Here is a 17,316-nt window from a genome sequence, read left to right on the forward strand (position 1 = left end):
TTCTTGGGCTAGTAAACCTGTAACAGACAAAGGCAGAATAATCCCAGTTACTTCAAATAGGAGTATGTTCAGTTGGGTGGCTTTGCAACAGCTATCTAAAGGAGACCTAAATCTTCTGCGCATAGCATAATGTGTGCTGAAATCAATGAACACTGAAGGGGAGCGAGTGCAAGTGTGTTGGCCTCACACCCCTTTGCCTACATAAAATCTCTAGCTCTAAAGTCTATGTGCATAGGAGTACATGCATAGATTCTTTCTCTCTTTGATTGAGAACATTGTTTTTAAGGCCTTTCCAGATGTTGCAATAGGATGTACCAGAAGATTATCAATGACTCATATGAGGAGTGGCACAATATTCTTGATATATGTGGCTGCCATGTTATATGAAAAAGTGGCATATTTATCAGGAGTTTGTGAATGCAGATTCTGAAAAACTCAGTGGTCAGTTCACATGTACCAGAACTGTACATGAATGATGAATACGGTGATTAGAACATCTGAAAAGGACTCTGAATGTTCTTGTTCATGTGCAGCCTATGCATACTGACTTCCTTCATGCTAGACTCCATGTTCACGTATAGACTCCAGATCAAGTGTAGCAGGGTGTGTGGCCAGCTCGCCTGTGCCTGCTCCCTTTCTGTGTGCAATTATTTCAACATGTGCAGTGCCTTATACAGGGGCTTTAGAATTCGTCAAAATAACCTTACTTGGATATGGGCTGTACTGCTTCAGACAGCAGACAGGACCTCACATGATAGAATGTTCCTTCTATCATGTGAGAGCCAGTTTGGTGTAGTGGTTAAGTGAGCGGACTCTTATCTGGGAGAATCGGGTTTGATTCCCCACTTCTCCACTTGCAGCTGCTGGAATGGCCTTGGGTCAGCCATAGCTCTAGCAGGAGTTGTCCTTCAAAGGGCAGCTGCTGTAAGAGCTCTCTCAGACCCACCTACCTCACAGGGTGTCTGTTGTGGGGATGTAAAGGAGATTGTGACCGCTCTGAGAATCTGAGATTCAGAGTATCGGGTGGGATATAAATCCAATATCTTCTTCTCATATATATGTGTATATGTGAGAGTAGTTAGCTGTAATTGGCATTTGTCGGCTGTTGGTTGGGAAATTCCTTCAGATTTTGGGGGGTGGAGTCTGGCAAGAGAGGGACTTGAGTGGGGTATAACGCCAGAGAGCCCACCTTCCAAAGCAGCCATTTTCTCCAGGTGAACTAATCTCTGTCCTCTGGAGATCAGTTCTAACTCCAGGGGATCTCCAGCCAGTACATGGAGGTTGGCAACCCTACTCGTGGAGGTTTTTTTTTTTTGCAGGGGTGACAGCCCTTGTTTTTGTTTTGTTTTGGGGAGGATGTCAGGTCTCTACTTGTCACATGAGAGGAGGCCTCCTGGGAGAGGCTGGGAGACCCTGGACTTGGGAATCCCTTTCCTGGCTAATAGGCATGTGCTGACCCTCCAGGCATCTTTGTGAGAGGGAGCCCTGCTCATTTCTTGAAGAAACAGCACAAGCGACAGCAGCTCCTGGAGCCTCTTTCAGTCTCGGCAACCTCCGGAGGAGCAGGATGGGTGTGAAAGGCAGCACCTTACAACAGAAATGAGGCAAAGAAGAAAACCTTAAACAAAGCCAGTGAGTTCAACAGGGGAGCAACAAAATGGAACTCCATCTTTCTGGCAGTACAGAAGGTAGGGCTGGGCGGGAACTCAAAAAGTCACTGGGCAGTCTCTTACCAACGTGAGCCAGCCCTCGGAGGCCTCCTGGCCTCCCTCAGCATGAAGCGGGCTGCCTACCCCCGGGGTTACTTTTGTTCTTTCCTTTTTAAAAAAGATTATAAAATACAAATAAAAGACAGGGAAAAGACGGCTTGTCCAGAGGGATCCCAGCCATTTTACGGCTGCACGGACCGCCGTTTCCTCCCCAAGGTGTTGCGGTGGTTGTAGGGACGCATCTTCATTTCCACAAATGGTATGGAGTACTCGTGGCCTTTCCAGTGGTACCAGTTAATGCCCTGTGGACCAAACAGAAGTTTCATAAAATGGGCTAATCCAACCCAAAATGTATTCGTGTTTACTTCTCAGAGACATCAGACATGCTAGGGTTCATGTGGGTAATTTAAAAATGAAAAGTGTGAGGAGAAGTAAAACTGTCACAACACTGCGTACTGGGATATTTTAGGCCTAAAGCAAAGCAGGATATTTTTGTGGGGAGTAACGTTCTATTCATATGACGATCCTTAGAGTTTTAGAGTGTTCAAAACACTTCTGAAATATTTGGCCTGGTCTACGAAGAATGAAGAAGTGAGCAGTGACTCATGAAAGCTCATACCCAGCCACATATTTTGTTAGTCTTTAAGGTGCTACTGGACTCTTACACTTTTCTACTGCTATGGACAGACTTAACATGGCTACCCATCTAGATAGAATCCTAAAGTGGTATAATGATCCTTAAGCTGCACTAAGAGCTGCTCCTCTATGTAAAATAGATCCTCCTCAGTAAGTAGAAAACTAGCTCAGCAGTTTTCTGGTGTGGTACAGTAATTAAAAGACAACAATTGGGGAGTCCTGAGTTCACATCCCGCTCAGTCTTGAAGTTCACTTAGTGACTGTGGGCCTGTCACTTTCTTCCAACCTAATCTACCTCACAGGATTGTTGTGATGATAAAATGGAAGGGAGAGGAACCATATGTACCGGGCTGGTTTGGGAAATACCTGGAGATTTTGGGGATGGAGCCTGAGGAGGGCAGGGTTTGGGGAGGAAGGACTTCAATGAGGTATAATGCCATAGAGTCCACCTTCCAAATAGGCTTGCCAGTCCCTGGGTGGGGGCAGGGTACCCCCAATTTTTTAGGCTGTGGCCTGCTGCTGGGCAGTGGGGGAAACCCCACCCCCAAACAGCCATCCCCATGTGTTGACATCATTTCCGGAAGTGACATCATTGTGTTGGTGATGTTAGGGGTGATGCTCTACTATTTGGGCAACACTCTGTGGTTTGTAGCTGTTTTTACTGGAGAGTTTTGCCCAAAAAGGAGAGCATCACCCTGATGCAATGATGTCAGTTCTGGCAATGATGTCAGCGTGTCACCAATGTCCCTGCCCACCCCTGGAATGCTCCCCAAATCCCATTGCCAGTAGGCAGAAGACACCTAGCAACCCTACTTCCAAAGCAGATATTTTCTCCAGGTAAAAATATGGCAGTGGTGGATGTGTCCTTATGTCACTTCCAGCGAAAACCATGAAGTGACATAGGGTAACTCTAGAGATTGCTGAGAACTGTAGATTTACCATAAAGTTTCTGGTGATTCCTAGAGCTGTCTAACTTCACTTCCCCATCCCCATCCCCTTCACTTAGGACCCATCTAATGTTGCTCATCCCCCCCCAACCCTCCCTACTTCAGAGAGAGTTGCCTAAGTCCATCTTGTGAGTTTGAGGATGAGGTGAGACGAGCACCTAGCTCTGTCCTCAGAGCCAAAGAATCACAAATATGCTGTCTTTCATGCTAACAATGGAGGTCAACCTCGTCCTCACCTGACTGTGTCGGGACTCGCCATATTTGCCATTGAGGTTGGTCCGGTGGCAGTTCTTATACCACCAGGCCCCTTTGTAGGACATAGCACAGTTTGTGACGGCAACGTCGTTGTCTCTGTCTTTGGTAGAAAATGGACGCCCCTGATGATAGGTGAGCGAATCCCCTGTAATGGAAGATATCCTTTTAGGCCACTCCCTGCTCAAAATATGAATTCACACATGCACGTTTTGGTGCAGCAACTTCCAACAACAGTTTGTGTGTGGAAACGCATCTCAAATGCTGCAGCCTTGTCTTTCTGATTTGCCTCAAAACAACATGACTGGACGGCAACATTTTGCTCATTCAGTTGCAAGCCTCCAAGTGATGCAAGTGCATGTGAATCACTTCTACTGTTTCCGAGCTCCTCGTGTGTCACAGTAAGCCCTCATCTCAAGAGGCTGCAGACAGTTCTAGGCTTGCATGGTGTGCAGAAGACTTCCTGTCAAGCTCAGTGGTTCAACCTTAGGAGCTGTTAAGGAGGGGTAGCTTCTTGAGGCAATAATGTGACCTGCCTTCCTTTCCCACCTGCTACAGCCAACAGAAGCTGTGGTTGTTCTCAGCCACTGAGCAACACTTCAGTCTTGCAAGGATGAGCAGTGCAGACCTGCCCACAGAGCTGGTACTGGCTCTGTGCACACCTTTGGTCTTTCTCCAACTTTTGTCCCATCCTGAGGTATGCTGGTTGTGAGGGTAGGAATACAGACCACTCTCCAACATGGATGTTGTGTAATGCCAGATCCATTAATAAGAAGACAGTAACAGTGCAAAATTACTTTGCAGGACAAGGAGTGGACCTGGCGTGTGTGACCGAGACCTGTATTGGAAAGATCTCAAGCTCTTGATGAAGAGAGACATCAAAACCACCCATATAGATAGATCATTGGACTGTCTGGATCCTATTGACAGTGCTGCATGCTTTGCTGAAGAGAAGTCTGGTTGGAGTGAATTTTTGTGTTACAGGTAATTGAGAGACTTTACATATGCAACATACTCCATTCTAGGACTCTTTAAAGATTTGTATTTGGAATGGACTTAGGATAGTTTCTTGTGACCATAGTGAGGCATTTAGTATCAATGTGTAGGCTTTGTAATCATTATTGTTCAATATAATTCTTTGTAATTTTGTATAACTGTTTCCATGGTATTTTGTATTTCTTTGTCTTGACTATATACCTGTGTTGCTCTAATTGTTCGTTACTTACTGAACTGGGCCTGAGAAGGGAGAGAATGGAATAAAAGGGGAAGGGGACAGGAAGGATACATAAGAGATCCATGGCTTTATTTTATTAATTTATTTGCATGGAAGAAATGGCGACTGGCTGAGAGACGGCTGGTCTGCTTGTGATAGGAATGTCCCCATTGGTTTGTTTTCTTACCAGCAGTGCCATTGTAGTCCCCTATCCTCAGCTTGTACAAACTCCGGGCATCGCTAATGGAGAATTTGTCATAATAGGCGAAGGCTGTTTCTTGGCCATTTCTCATGTCTATCCGCAGCTCATACCGCCCCTGTGATGTGATCTTGTGCAAGTTGTCCAGCCCTGGAAGGGAAATCAAAACATGGTGATGAGACTGCGTGCCCAGCAAACCACTGAACAACAGGAGATAAGCAAGAGAGCTCAAAGGGCATGCAGAGTGACAGCAAAAGCAGAGTGGAAAAATGCCCATTAAAAAAAACACAGTGCCCTGGGTCCAGTCTTCACTGACCAGGACTAGCATCAGGTTTTGGGGAGCATTTACAAGTGTAGGTAGGATCTAGTTAGCTGATGGCACTGATGGGCCAATCGTCCACCTATCCCACTGGTTCTCACAGTGGGGCTATCATTGTTCAATCCTTTCTTCCTTGCCACCTGTTCTTTCCAGCTGTTAGTACTAAGTTGATGGGTAATCTATTCCAGAGCCCAAACAACTATGAAAACCAGGGAAAGAGGTATCTGACTTCATAATTCCCATTGCCTGTTGCTAGCATTCTTGCCCTCTCTGATTTTCCTCTCTGGTTTTCCTGGTTGTCCTTTGGAATTTCTCTTCCTTTCAGTGGAATAAACCCCTCAGACTTCAACTTGCTTTTTTTTACTTGCTTGAATTTCTGTGCACTGCTTGTATTCCTAGCAGACCTGGCAGTGCTAATATTCTCTTTGTTCCTTTGGAGAAGATGTCAGACACATCTGCACCAAAAGCACATATTGGTTTTATTCCAGTTCTACTATCAGGCTTCCCCTCTCTGCTCTCCAGATCCTGGGAACTGTAGTTTGTTGACGATGACAATTCTATGTTAGATACCTCTAGCTCTGATGCCAGAACTACAGACCCCAGAATTCCCTAGGAAGATGTTAAACCAGTTTTGTTCTACAATATAAATATCCTCTCTGTATGTATGCACTGAAGATAGGCTAATCCATATTTTGCATTAACTTTACAATTAGCTTCTGCATAGAAGTACAATTCCTGGATTAAGCCCAAAGAATCCTTCAGCTTATGCTACAACCTTCCCTTCATCAGAATCTGCCAGTCACAGAGAATGGCAATGCATATCTGCATTGCAGACCAAAAAATGTGCTAAAATGAAATGAAATGGCTCCATCTGGCCTCTTTTGTGAGCAAAGAGTTATTTGACCATAGTTACAAGGAGACGAAAGGGCAGGAATTAAGCTCTCTCTGCCAACCGAACAAACCAGGCAAAAGATCATGTCTGCCTTTCATAGACCATTGTTAATGATGAGCCCAGCAGGAAAAAGCAAGTAGAAACCTGTCAAGTCAGAAGGAAGGTTGATGGATAATGCAGGAAGAGAGGAAGATGGATAAGCTGTCTCTGTAGATTGAGAGAAAGAGAACAAGAAATGGGAAACAGAGAGAGACAGAATTGCTTCAAAGGGTGTGATGGAAAGCTATCTGGGTTCTCTAGTAATAGTGTCAGGGCAAAGGTTCCTTACCCAGCCAGAACTCATCCTCAAGGTTTCCAAAGCCAATACGGTAATCTGCCCACTTCCGAAAGAAATCTGTCAGCCCATTCTGCCGCCTCTGGAACACCTGCAAAGGAAGAGAGGCCAGAGGTGAAACCTACAGCGAATCTCTCCTATAGTTGAGAAGGAGCTGCCATGGGTGGGCTTTGTTGCAGGTGAGTTGGCAGGATGGTGTGCAACCCTTCCACGTGAAAAATTCTCATGAACATAGTTTTAAGGGTTTCAAGTTTAGATTCATAACCTGTGCATGTGTCCCTCACATTCTACTTCTTTATTTTGAATGCAGGACTGAGTGGCTGGCTGTTGTGCTTTCCTAGTTTGACAAACCTTCCTAGCTGCTCCAGCAAAGACAAAAAAAGGAGAGAGATCAGGTTGTCACACTCTTTACATTTCCAGATTTTTCCTAGGTAGGGGAACATCTGGGCAGCCTCCTGGATTGAGGTCCCTATTCTTTCTTGTTCTAGGTACCTTCCTTTAGCTACTGAGCTACATCAGCTGCTGAAAGAGATGAAGCTAGGACTGGAGCTAAAGTCACACTCATTCTACACACTACACACTGAGAGAGGCATCACAGGCAAGATGATATATATGTGACCAACTCCCCCCTCCCCGGACCATTTTTCAAGCGAACTGGTGTGATGACAGATAGATTTAGACCACCACAGGTGGTCAGTCACAGAATGGATGCCATGAAGAGATTATCCTGGTGTATTGAGGAGCCCCATGGTACAGAGTGGTAAGCTGCAGTGGTAAGCTCTGCTCACAACCTGAGTTTGATCCCGGCGGAAGCTGGGTTCAGGTAGTCAGCTCAAAGCTGACTCAGCCTTCCATCCTTCCGAGGTTGGTAAAATGAGTATCCAGCTTGCTGGGGGTAAAGTGTAGCTGACTGGGGAAGGCAATGGCAAACCACCCCGTAAAAAGTCTGCCAAGAAAGTGTCCTGATGTGATGTCACCCCATGGGGACTACCTTTACAGGGGACTACCTTTACCTTTAATGCAAATAATAAATTAAAGCATATGCAGTTTGGAAGTCACATTCCGAGCCATGCAGTCTGATCTTAATCATATGTAATGGAATTACACAAAGAACTCCAGCTAGATTTCAAGTCAGGGCTTAGTTCATGACAGACATTTGTTTGTTTTTCCCACGATCATCCCATTTGACAACACATGATGTAAAGACGAAGGAAACATGTCCCTGGATGCTGTCTATATGCCTTTCCTGCTGGGTAACTGCAAGAGATTTGAGAGGAAGGATTTCCAGGTCACCTGGTGGTGTTTTTAGACAAACTTCTAGCATGCATTTTTGGGATACGCCACCAGTGCAGATTTGTGGCACTGCTTCCACCTGCTCCTTTATAGGCGCTAATATCACCCTTTCACAAGTCAGCTGACTGAAGGCTTCAGGGCCACAAGAAAAATGCCCAAGCAAAGCCCACTGGTCATTGCTCCCTTCTCTGCCTCTTCCCGCACCAGATGATAGGAGCACTGGCCCACACTTCTTGGGGATGGGATGGAGACATTTCCTCCCTCTTTGCTCTGCTCCTTACAGATCCCTTCACTATCGTTACTGCTTGTCTGTCTCCTACTTTAATCCTTTCTGACCAACTCCTTTGATTCTCTACCCACCTTTTATCTCATACATTTTTATCCTATCACTTCTTCTAGAAGTTCAGGGTGGCATTCAGGGTCTTCTCCTCCTCCTTCAACAGCCCTGTGAGGCAGATTAGGCTGCAAGACCATGACTGGCTCAAAGTCACCTAGCAAACTTTATGGCAGGATCTTTCTGATCCTAATTCGATAATGTGGCAGCAACCTGGCTGGTTTGGGATTAAGCCCTGGGGCACTTCCTCCCTGGATGGTGTCTCACAAACCTAAGGTTTTATTTATTTATTTGAAAACATTTGTATCCCACCATTCCACCTGATTACGGTCCCCAAAGTGGACATCAATTAAAATTAGGGCTGGATCCAGGCAACTTTTATAGTGGTGAAAAAGGGAAGGAGGGGCCCACTTTGACCACCCAAAAGGCTATGCTGGGGATAATAGGGACAAAAGCCCTGTGGAACCAAGACTGCAGTAAGAAAGGAAATTGAACAAGACTGGGTGAAATAGCTGGCTGGATCTAACCCCTACTCACTCCCCTGTTCTCACCAATGTTCCCTCTAACGTATGGAGTCTTGTGAGCAAAAATTTAACTTTGTGAGCTACTGGCATCAAAGTTGTGAGCTACTGCATAAATTAGTTTGTTCTGGGGTCATTTTTCCTGAGATAAGACAAAAATGTGTGAGCCAGAAGCTAAAAAACTGAGCTAGCTCACACTAACTCAGTTTAGAGGGAACACTAGTTCTCACACACCACTTTTGGACAGCTAAATGTATTTTATCTGCCATCTGGTCCCTTCCTTCAGCAGTTTGGAGGGCAGATATAATAAAGTACTATACAGAAATAGAACATGTAGATGCTCACATGACAAAGTAGAAACAATTGAGCATATGATTACAGAGTGCTCTATATATGAGTCAAGGGCTAGTCTGATCACCCCTTTGCTTGAAAATAAGGGGTTGCTTGATGCAAGAGCCCTGGTGACATGGTTACTATTGGACACAAATGATCTTGTCACTCTTTTGGTGGCAAAATGTATAGGACTGATAATTAAATACCAGAAAAATCACATTAAGTAAGGCCTTTTCTTTTTTAATTTTTATTTTAATTTCTGCTTAAGGCAATAGCTGTACGAGCAGTAATAGACAGACAGACAGATCTGTCATCTGGGGAGCTAGTCTGTCCTTCTGTGAATTATAGCAAAAGTCAGGAATTGATTATGGGGATTATGCAATATTTGGTATTTTCCTCAAAAACACACTCACATGCAAACCCCCCCCCCCCCCCCAGCTTGCAAGAATGCTTATGAAAGCTGCCTTCACTGTATCCCCCTCTCAGTTTTGGTGTTCTGTAACAACAGCAGCAGCAGCAGCAACAACAACAACAAAATCTGGAGATTCTCTCCAAAGAGCATTTCCAAATTGCACACATAAAGATGAAAGAATAAAAAATAAACACATTCTAACTAACAAACAGCACAATCCTAAAAACACTTGCATGAAATTAAGCTCCACCGAAAAGACTTCAGTAGGGTTCTGAGCAGGCCTGTTTAGGACTGAACGGAAAGTGTCTCATTAAAAAAAATTTACTTAAGATGCAATTGCACTCTACAACAACATAAAAAGCACTTTTCAAAATTTACCCTTTATGTGCAAAAAAACCCTTGACATCCACTGGGGTATAAAGAGTGTTGGACTAAGCTGTGGGAGACCCAGGTTCAAATCCCCAATCTGCCATGGAAGCTTGCTGGGTAATCTTGGGCCAGTCGCACTCTCTCAGTCTAACCTACCTCATAGGTTTGTTGTGAGGATAAAATGAAGGAAGGAAGAATTATGTAAATGATCTGAATTCCCATTGGGGAGAAAGGCAGTGTATAAATTAAGTGAAGAAATAAAAAAGTAAAAATTATGAGGAGTTAATTCTGAAGGCTTTTGTTGCTGTTCTTATGTTGCACAGAAACCCTTGTTCTGTGGAAAGGCAATAAAAAATACAATAGTTTTCTTTTGGGAGAGCTGCTATTTAATTTTTTTACAATGCATTTATAAATCTCAAAGGAATAAACTTGTTTTCCTGCACAAAATCTGTTACCAATTTCCTCCCAATTCTCCTCTTTTTTAAAAACAGAAAATGACTGTGGACTCCTAGACATAATGGAACAATTAAATAATAATGAGGCTGAACTGCGAGAGTCTGCCTGTCTCTACTAGCACAGGTGCAGCTGTCTGTATTCTTGGGACCTACCGACTCTCCAGCTTCCTTATGGATAGTCTGTACAGCCAAGGAGACATCTCCCAGCATGTAAAGATCTCACAGGTATGGAAGGTCTTCTGCTGGGGGTTGGAGGAAAAACCTCTTTTTCAAGATGCCCTCTTTGAAGTATGCCAAAAGAGGAGGCCGGGAGAGTTGCTGGCCCTACAGTCAGGAACCATGCAATCCTAGATTTGGAAGGTTTATTAGAACCAGTTTGGTGTAGAGATTAAGAGCGACAGACTCTAATCTGGAGAACCAGGTTGGATTCCCCACTCCTCCAATTAAAGCCAGCTGGTTGACTTGGTTCAGTCACAGTTCTCTCAGAGCCCTCTCAGCCTCACTTGCCACACAGGGTGTCTGTTGTGGGGAAGGAAGGGAAGAAGATAGTAAGCCACTCTGGACTCTGAGGGAAGGGTGGGGTATAAATTCAATCTCCTCCTCCTCCTCCACCACCACCACCACCAGCACCTGGTCCAACACTCTGCTTACTGCAGAACATTGCCAACAGATGATGGCGGAGGCTTTGCTTGAAGATGTCCAATGAGGAAGATGGTGGAATCTCTCTTCCCTTTAGGAAGCATCTCCTAAAGATTAACTGAAATCTACCCCCTTGTAACGTAAACCCATTCTACCTAGTCTCGGTCTCTGGAACAGCTCCTTCCCAGGGAACAGCCCTTCAGGTATTTGATGAGCAGGATCATGTCTCCACTCAGTTTACTCTTTCTTAAACCTCTCCTCATAGGATATCCTAACCATATCTATTGACCTTCTTGGAATCCAGCTCAGTTTGTCTACACCTTTCTTAAAGTGCAGTGCACAGAACTGGACATAGGTGAAGTTTCATTAAGCATGTACTTCTTGTATAGGCATAGGCACTGTGCCTGTGTTCCTGTGTTCCAGTGAATGAGCAGGAGCAGAGTCGCCACACTTCCTGCCCCACATATTGCAAAACTATAGGATCTTAGTGTACAAATAAAAAAGTGTAAATAAAAAAACTGCTAAGAGACACCATACATTTTAAATGACAAAACAATGTAATGCGAAGGCCAGTGGTGTTCTGACCAGGCTTGCACGTAGAACTTCAAAGGAACAAAAACATGCTTCAAAAGGATATTCCCACAAGTCAATTCAAAAGCAATTCAACAAACTTTCCAATCACAAAGGAATATCCATATTCCAGTATTTAGTTCATAGAGCTAAAGGAAACCCTTCCAAAGATGTCTGTTCTAGATGTCAAGACATTTCATATGTCTTTCTTCAGTCTGGAGGCTTATTTTTCACTGGAACCCTATCTCTTACAATACATTCATAAAAGACCAACAAGGTTCAAGAAATATCTAACCTGGAAATCTATTAGTTTGTTGAACTGCTTCTGAACTGACTTGTGGGAATATCCTTTTGAAGCGTGTTTTTGTTCATTTGAAGTTCTATGTGCAAGCCTGGTCAGAACACCACTGACCTTCACATTACATTGTTTTGTCATTTAAAATTTATGGTGTCTCTTAGCGTTTTTTTTTTAATTTCCACATATACATATTGGCTTGTCTTTATGTATATTGTGTTTACAGGACGATGGTCAATCTGTCTGGTGCAGGCATCTTTCGGGAAGTGGGGCTTGCATGCTTTGCGTGCATGGGGGTGCAGTGAGGGTTAGGGTTCCTACTCCATGTCTTCATGCACTGGTCTCAGAGCTAATGGCCTTTTACCTTTTCAGAACTGTGCAAGAGATAATGCTATATTCTTTATAAGTAGTGCACATGGAACCGTGGGTATTTCTTATAGGTGAAAATGCGAGCAAAATGTTTCAGCACATCTTGATTAGAATCTGATAGGGCCATTTGGGGCCTGTCAAAAGTGCATGGAGGGTTCATTCCTACCAGCAGGTCTTCAGTGAGTCATCCTGGATTGAAAGGAAGCTCCCCTGAGCTGCCATATGTTGAGCAATGAACATGCAAATTTTGAAAGACACTGTCGATTAATTTCCTTGATAGCATCATGAATCAGCTCCAGCTTTGCTCTCAAAAGGAGTTGCGGGTAAGTGTCAAATAAATCACAGGGAACCTCTCCAAGTGTAACTATTATTAACTTAGTCCCCAAGGCATGGAGGAATGGAGCACCCAGCCACGATGGTTCTGGTTGTCAATGAGTGCTTTTCTTTCTTGGCTTGCCTCCACTGTTTTTTTCACAGAATCTAATTGCATACAACATGCAAAAGCATGTTTCGATTGCCTAAGAGCTGGGATGTGTGTGTGTTTGTGCCTGCTTGTGTGAAGCTGTTTTGAGGATGTCGTGTAGGGAAGTAGCCATGTGTGCTTGCCTCACCCTGCAGTTGCTCTACCAGGAGGTCACTCAGTACCAATGTTCCCTCTAAACTGCAGAGTCTTGTGAGCAAAAATTCTACTTTGTGAGCCACTGGCATTAAAGTTGTGAGCTACTGCATAAATCAGTGTGCTCTGGGGCCATCCTTCCTGAGCTAAGACAAAAATGTGTGAGCCGGAGGCTAAAAATCTGTGAGCTAGCTCACACTAACTCAGCTTAGAGGGAACACTGCTCAGTACCCTGCAGAGGCCCTGCCCTGAAGATCCAAGGCTAACCTGGCCTCTTCAGTTCTCAGAAGTTAATCAGGGTTGGTCCCGGCTAGGACTTGGATGGGGAACCTCCAAGGAATACCAGGGGTGTGATGCAGAGGCAAGCAATGGCAAATCGCCTCCGAATTTCTCTTGCCTTGAAAACCCTACAGGGTCCAGTTAAGTCAGCAAAGCAGATTATTTAGTGATAGCAAAACAACAACAGCAAAACACCAAACCTTTCAGAGAGTGAATTTTGAAGCAAAGAAGCAGCAAACAGGGAAAGCATCATTTCTGGCCATCCTGAATCAGTTGTATCCTTCCTTTGTGCCCAAAGGTCTCCGTGGAAGTCTTAAAAATTTGATCTATTTATCTGGTGCATATTTATCCCATTCACCCTCTTCCTGAGGAACTCAACCCTACAATGGCCCTGCAGTAGGGCTGCCAATCCCCAGGTAGGGACAGGGACCCCCCTGTTTGGAGGCCCCCTCCTGCTTCAGGGTCATCAGAAAGCGGGGCGGGGGGGGGAGGAGGGAAAGGGAAATGTCTGCTGGGCACTTCATTATTCCCTATGGAGACCAATTCCCATAGGGTATACTGGAAAACTGATCTGTGGGTATCTGGGGCTCTTGGGGGCCTGTTTTTTTGAGGCAGAGACACCAAATTTTCAGCATAGCATCCAGTGCCACTCTTCAAAACACCCCCCCCCCAACTTTCAAAAAGATTTGACCAGTGGGTCCAATTCTATGAGCCCCAAAAGAAGGTGCCCCTATTCCTCATTATTTCCAATGGAAGGAAAGTATTTAAAAGATGTGCGGTCCCTTTAAATGTGATGGCCAGAACTCCCTTTGGAGTTCAATTATGCTTGTCACAACCTTGCTCCTGGCTCCACCCCCAAAGTTCCAGGATACTTCTTGAATTGGACTTGGCACCCTTCAGTGCTGGTGAGGCTAAGACAGAGTGACTGGCCCCAAATCACTCAGTTTGCTTCCTGATAGAGGGGGACTTTGAACTAGGTCTTCCAGAGCCCCGACCACTACACCACACTGATAAAACAACCTATAAAACAAATCTGAAAAACACAACATCCAAAACAAGGGAAGCAGGGAAACCAGTCATTCCCTGTTAGCAGTTTCCACTTAAATTGAAACCCCTCTGGACCAGACAGATATCACTGGCCTTGGAAGTCAAGCAAGAGACCAAGTAAGCCTCTTGTCTGTATGGCATTTCACAACCCAAGGGGTGAGCACCAAAAAGGCCCTGCCATGAATGACAACCTTCCATACTTGGGAAGGTAAGTGGTGTGTGAAGAAACACACAGCTCTGTTTGTCTGAATATGTGGGTAGTTCACACAGGAAGACACAATCCTTAAATTGACTTGATTCCAGATTATTTAGTGATTTCTTTTTAAAAGATCAAAACCAGATTTTGACCTGGGCCCAGAAACAAAGTGGCAACAACTGAAGATGATACAACACCGATATTCTATGTTCCATATAATGAGCACCAGTTCATATTTTGATGCCTGAAGTTTCCAAAGACTCTTCAGTCCCACTTAGAATGCATTGCAGTATGCTAATAGACATTACCAAAGCATGAGACAATGGCTAAGTCAGTCTTTTCCCAGACAGGAAACTTCTGCTGGTACAAAATGTGGTGACCTCTGGATATCCAGGCCTGTACCCAACCACGGGTCCATGGAAGGCACATGGGTAACCCCTTACAACCTCCAAAAGCAATATTGCTGGTGTCATGGGGTCATGTGGAGGAACAGATGTATACAGTTCCACATACACATAGAATCATAGAGTTGGAAGGGACTTCCATGATATGCAGGAAATTCACAAATACCCCTCCCACACTCCAGTTACCCCTTCTCCATGCCCAGAAGATGACAAAACAGAGAAAAAAACCACCCACACAAAACCCCCCCAAACCAACTTCACATTCCCTGACCAAACTGACCTGGAGGAAAATTGCTGCCTGACCCCAAAGTGGCAATCAGCATTTCCCTGGGTGTGTAAGAAAGGGCCATGAGAATGAAGCATTGCTTCAGCCCTTTTCGTCCTCCCTCTCATGACCTGCTTCAGTTCACAGAATCAGCATGCTAATCAATTGCATTCAGAGATTTAAATCTGAAAGACTCAGGAGACAAAGGTGAACCATGAAGAATTTCAGCTCTAGTCACTCAAATCAACAACTTTTAAAATAAGGTATCTTCTTAAATGAGGGGAGGGGATAAGACAATTTATCAGAGCCAGGCATCAGAGCATTGGTACTGTCTCTGGTAAATGGAAACAGTGGGGAGCCTGTGCTACTGACTGTCAGGAAGCTGTGGGGAGAACTATTGTTTTTGGCTGCTGTGCAGCTGCGGTGTAAATGCTATTCCATTTTTAAAACCTTAACTCTTACAGTTTGGGCTGTGAGGTCCCAGGGCGTCTTTTAGAAATCTTAATGGCTGAATAAAGTAACTCCATAAAGGCCTCTTTATATGGTGAAGTTTCTATAAAAAAACAGGGACCCCAAAAACAGGAGGCTCTCTATGTGCACTTACGATCCATCCACCCCCATCTGTCGTCATATCGCAGTACACTTGCACTCTCTGGCTGAGATCTCCGTTGAGAAAGATGGTGTATACGCCACTCAGCATGTCGCCGTTCATCAAATGCTGGGCACAGTCCTGAGGATTCATAAACACACGGCCTCCTACAAAATGAGGGCAGTAACAAACACCTTGTTTACTTATCGTATTGGCAGATACATTCGCACATAGTAAAGCCCAGAATGTGAGAGGAAAGAGATATCCTGCAAATTCACCAATGAAACATTTGAATGACTAGACTAGTCCTGGTAAATGGGTTTGAAGAGCATTTTTAGTGTTTGGCACCACCTGAGGGAAAGGGACACGGCTATAGGGAAACTTGAACATGCCTTAAACTTAAGCAAGACCATTGGTCAATCTTGTCCAGGACTAAGTGACTGGCAGCAAACAGATTTCTTTCCCCATCCACTTTGATTCTGGCACAGTAACCGAACACAGATGTCTATATACACTTGTATGAGGAGGGGGGGAGTGGTTTACTCTAAAATATCTCTGTTGGATGGTTAGAGAACTGCCATCACTTGATCACAGTTGCCTTATAGTAACTGCTCATGATACTGGGATTCTGTGTGTTGGAACTCCAGAAGTGTTATGCGACCCTTACACATACACACCCAGCTCCACCTTCCCCAAATCCAATGTGTATTGCTCCCCTGAAGCCTGTCTTTTAGGGTTAAATAGCCAGGGCTGGCCCTAGACTGTCTGGCACCCTAGGCAAGACTAACTTCTGGTCCCCCCCCCACTGATAATGTCATTGAGTCACATGGGGGGCACCCAATTTGGTGTACCCAGAAGGCTGGCACCCTAGGCAGTCACCTAGTTTGCTTAGTGCAGGGGTGGCCAATGGTAGCTCTCCAGATGTTTTTTTGCCTACAACTCCCATCAGCCCCAGCCATTGGCCATGCTGGCTGGGGCTGATGGGAGTTGTAGGCAAAAAACATCTGGAGAGCTACCGTTGGCCACCCCTGGCCTAGTGGCAGGGAGTTCTGTGGAGTTCTGGTCATGGCAATGTAGCATCGAATATAGTTTTATTTTACCAGTGGCTCCTTCAGCTCAAAGGAGAAAGATGCTAACGAGCAGTCTCAGAACCTTTCTGACCAGTCTTTGCTGCTGGGTGAGAAACCTCTTTCTTGTGCATGTGAGCGCATAAAGCATCAGCCCATCACAGGGGCACACCATTTCTCCCCTCCGTCCCTGGAGATCCTTTTAATTGGAGATGCTGGGGACTGCGGATGCAAAGGAGATGCTCTTCCACTGAGCTAAGGTCTTGATACCAATCAGGCTTATTTATTTAGAAAACGTGTATGCCGCCTCTCCAGAGGCCTCCTTGAGGCAGCTCACAAAGTAAAAACAATGCAGTATACTCATAAAAACAACATAAATTACCAACATTAAAAAGCCATGCAAAACAAGCTGTTAAGGGGTTTTCTCTTCCTGCTGTGGTGCTCTAGAAAAGACTTAGGGCTGCTTTGAGACTTTCCTTCTCACATCCCTCTTCTTGGTAGCAGCACGGTGGCAGGCCAGCTTTAAAGAGGGAGGCTGGAGCCCGGAGCTAGAAAAAGCCCTTAACAGCTGTGTAGGATGGAATAGCAGAAAGGGTTTGAATCCATGGGAATGTAGCTGGATAAGGAACAGAGGTTGGTCACCTGCTACAAACAGTGTTCCCTCTAAGCTGAGTTAGCTCACTAATTTTTAGCCTCCAGCTCGCATATTTTTGTCTTGGCTCAGGAAGGATGACCCCAGAACACACTAATTTATGCAGTAGC

General features: G+C 44.8%; 1 protein-coding gene across 1 annotated transcript in view; it reads right to left on the minus strand.

Moving 5' to 3' along the window:
* Positions 1 to 1,818: 1,818 nt before the first annotated feature.
* TNR (tenascin R) overlaps positions 1,819 to 17,316 on the minus strand; it is a 599,486-nt gene continuing 583,988 nt past the window's right edge. The window contains exons 19-23 of the mRNA XM_060232476.1: positions 15,503 to 15,654; positions 6,496 to 6,592; positions 4,945 to 5,106; positions 3,529 to 3,692; positions 1,819 to 2,011 (exon numbers count right to left, since the gene is read on the minus strand). Coding sequence (XP_060088459.1) covers positions 1,892 to 2,011; positions 3,529 to 3,692; positions 4,945 to 5,106; positions 6,496 to 6,592; positions 15,503 to 15,654 — 695 coding nt within the window. The 3' untranslated portion in view covers positions 1,819 to 1,891. The remainder of the gene's footprint in view (positions 2,012 to 3,528; positions 3,693 to 4,944; positions 5,107 to 6,495; positions 6,593 to 15,502; positions 15,655 to 17,316) is intronic.

The sequence above is a fragment of the Heteronotia binoei genome, chromosome 2 (genome assembly GCF_032191835.1).
Source record: "Heteronotia binoei isolate CCM8104 ecotype False Entrance Well chromosome 2, APGP_CSIRO_Hbin_v1, whole genome shotgun sequence".
NCBI classification, from domain to species: domain Eukaryota; kingdom Metazoa; phylum Chordata; class Lepidosauria; order Squamata; family Gekkonidae; genus Heteronotia; species Heteronotia binoei.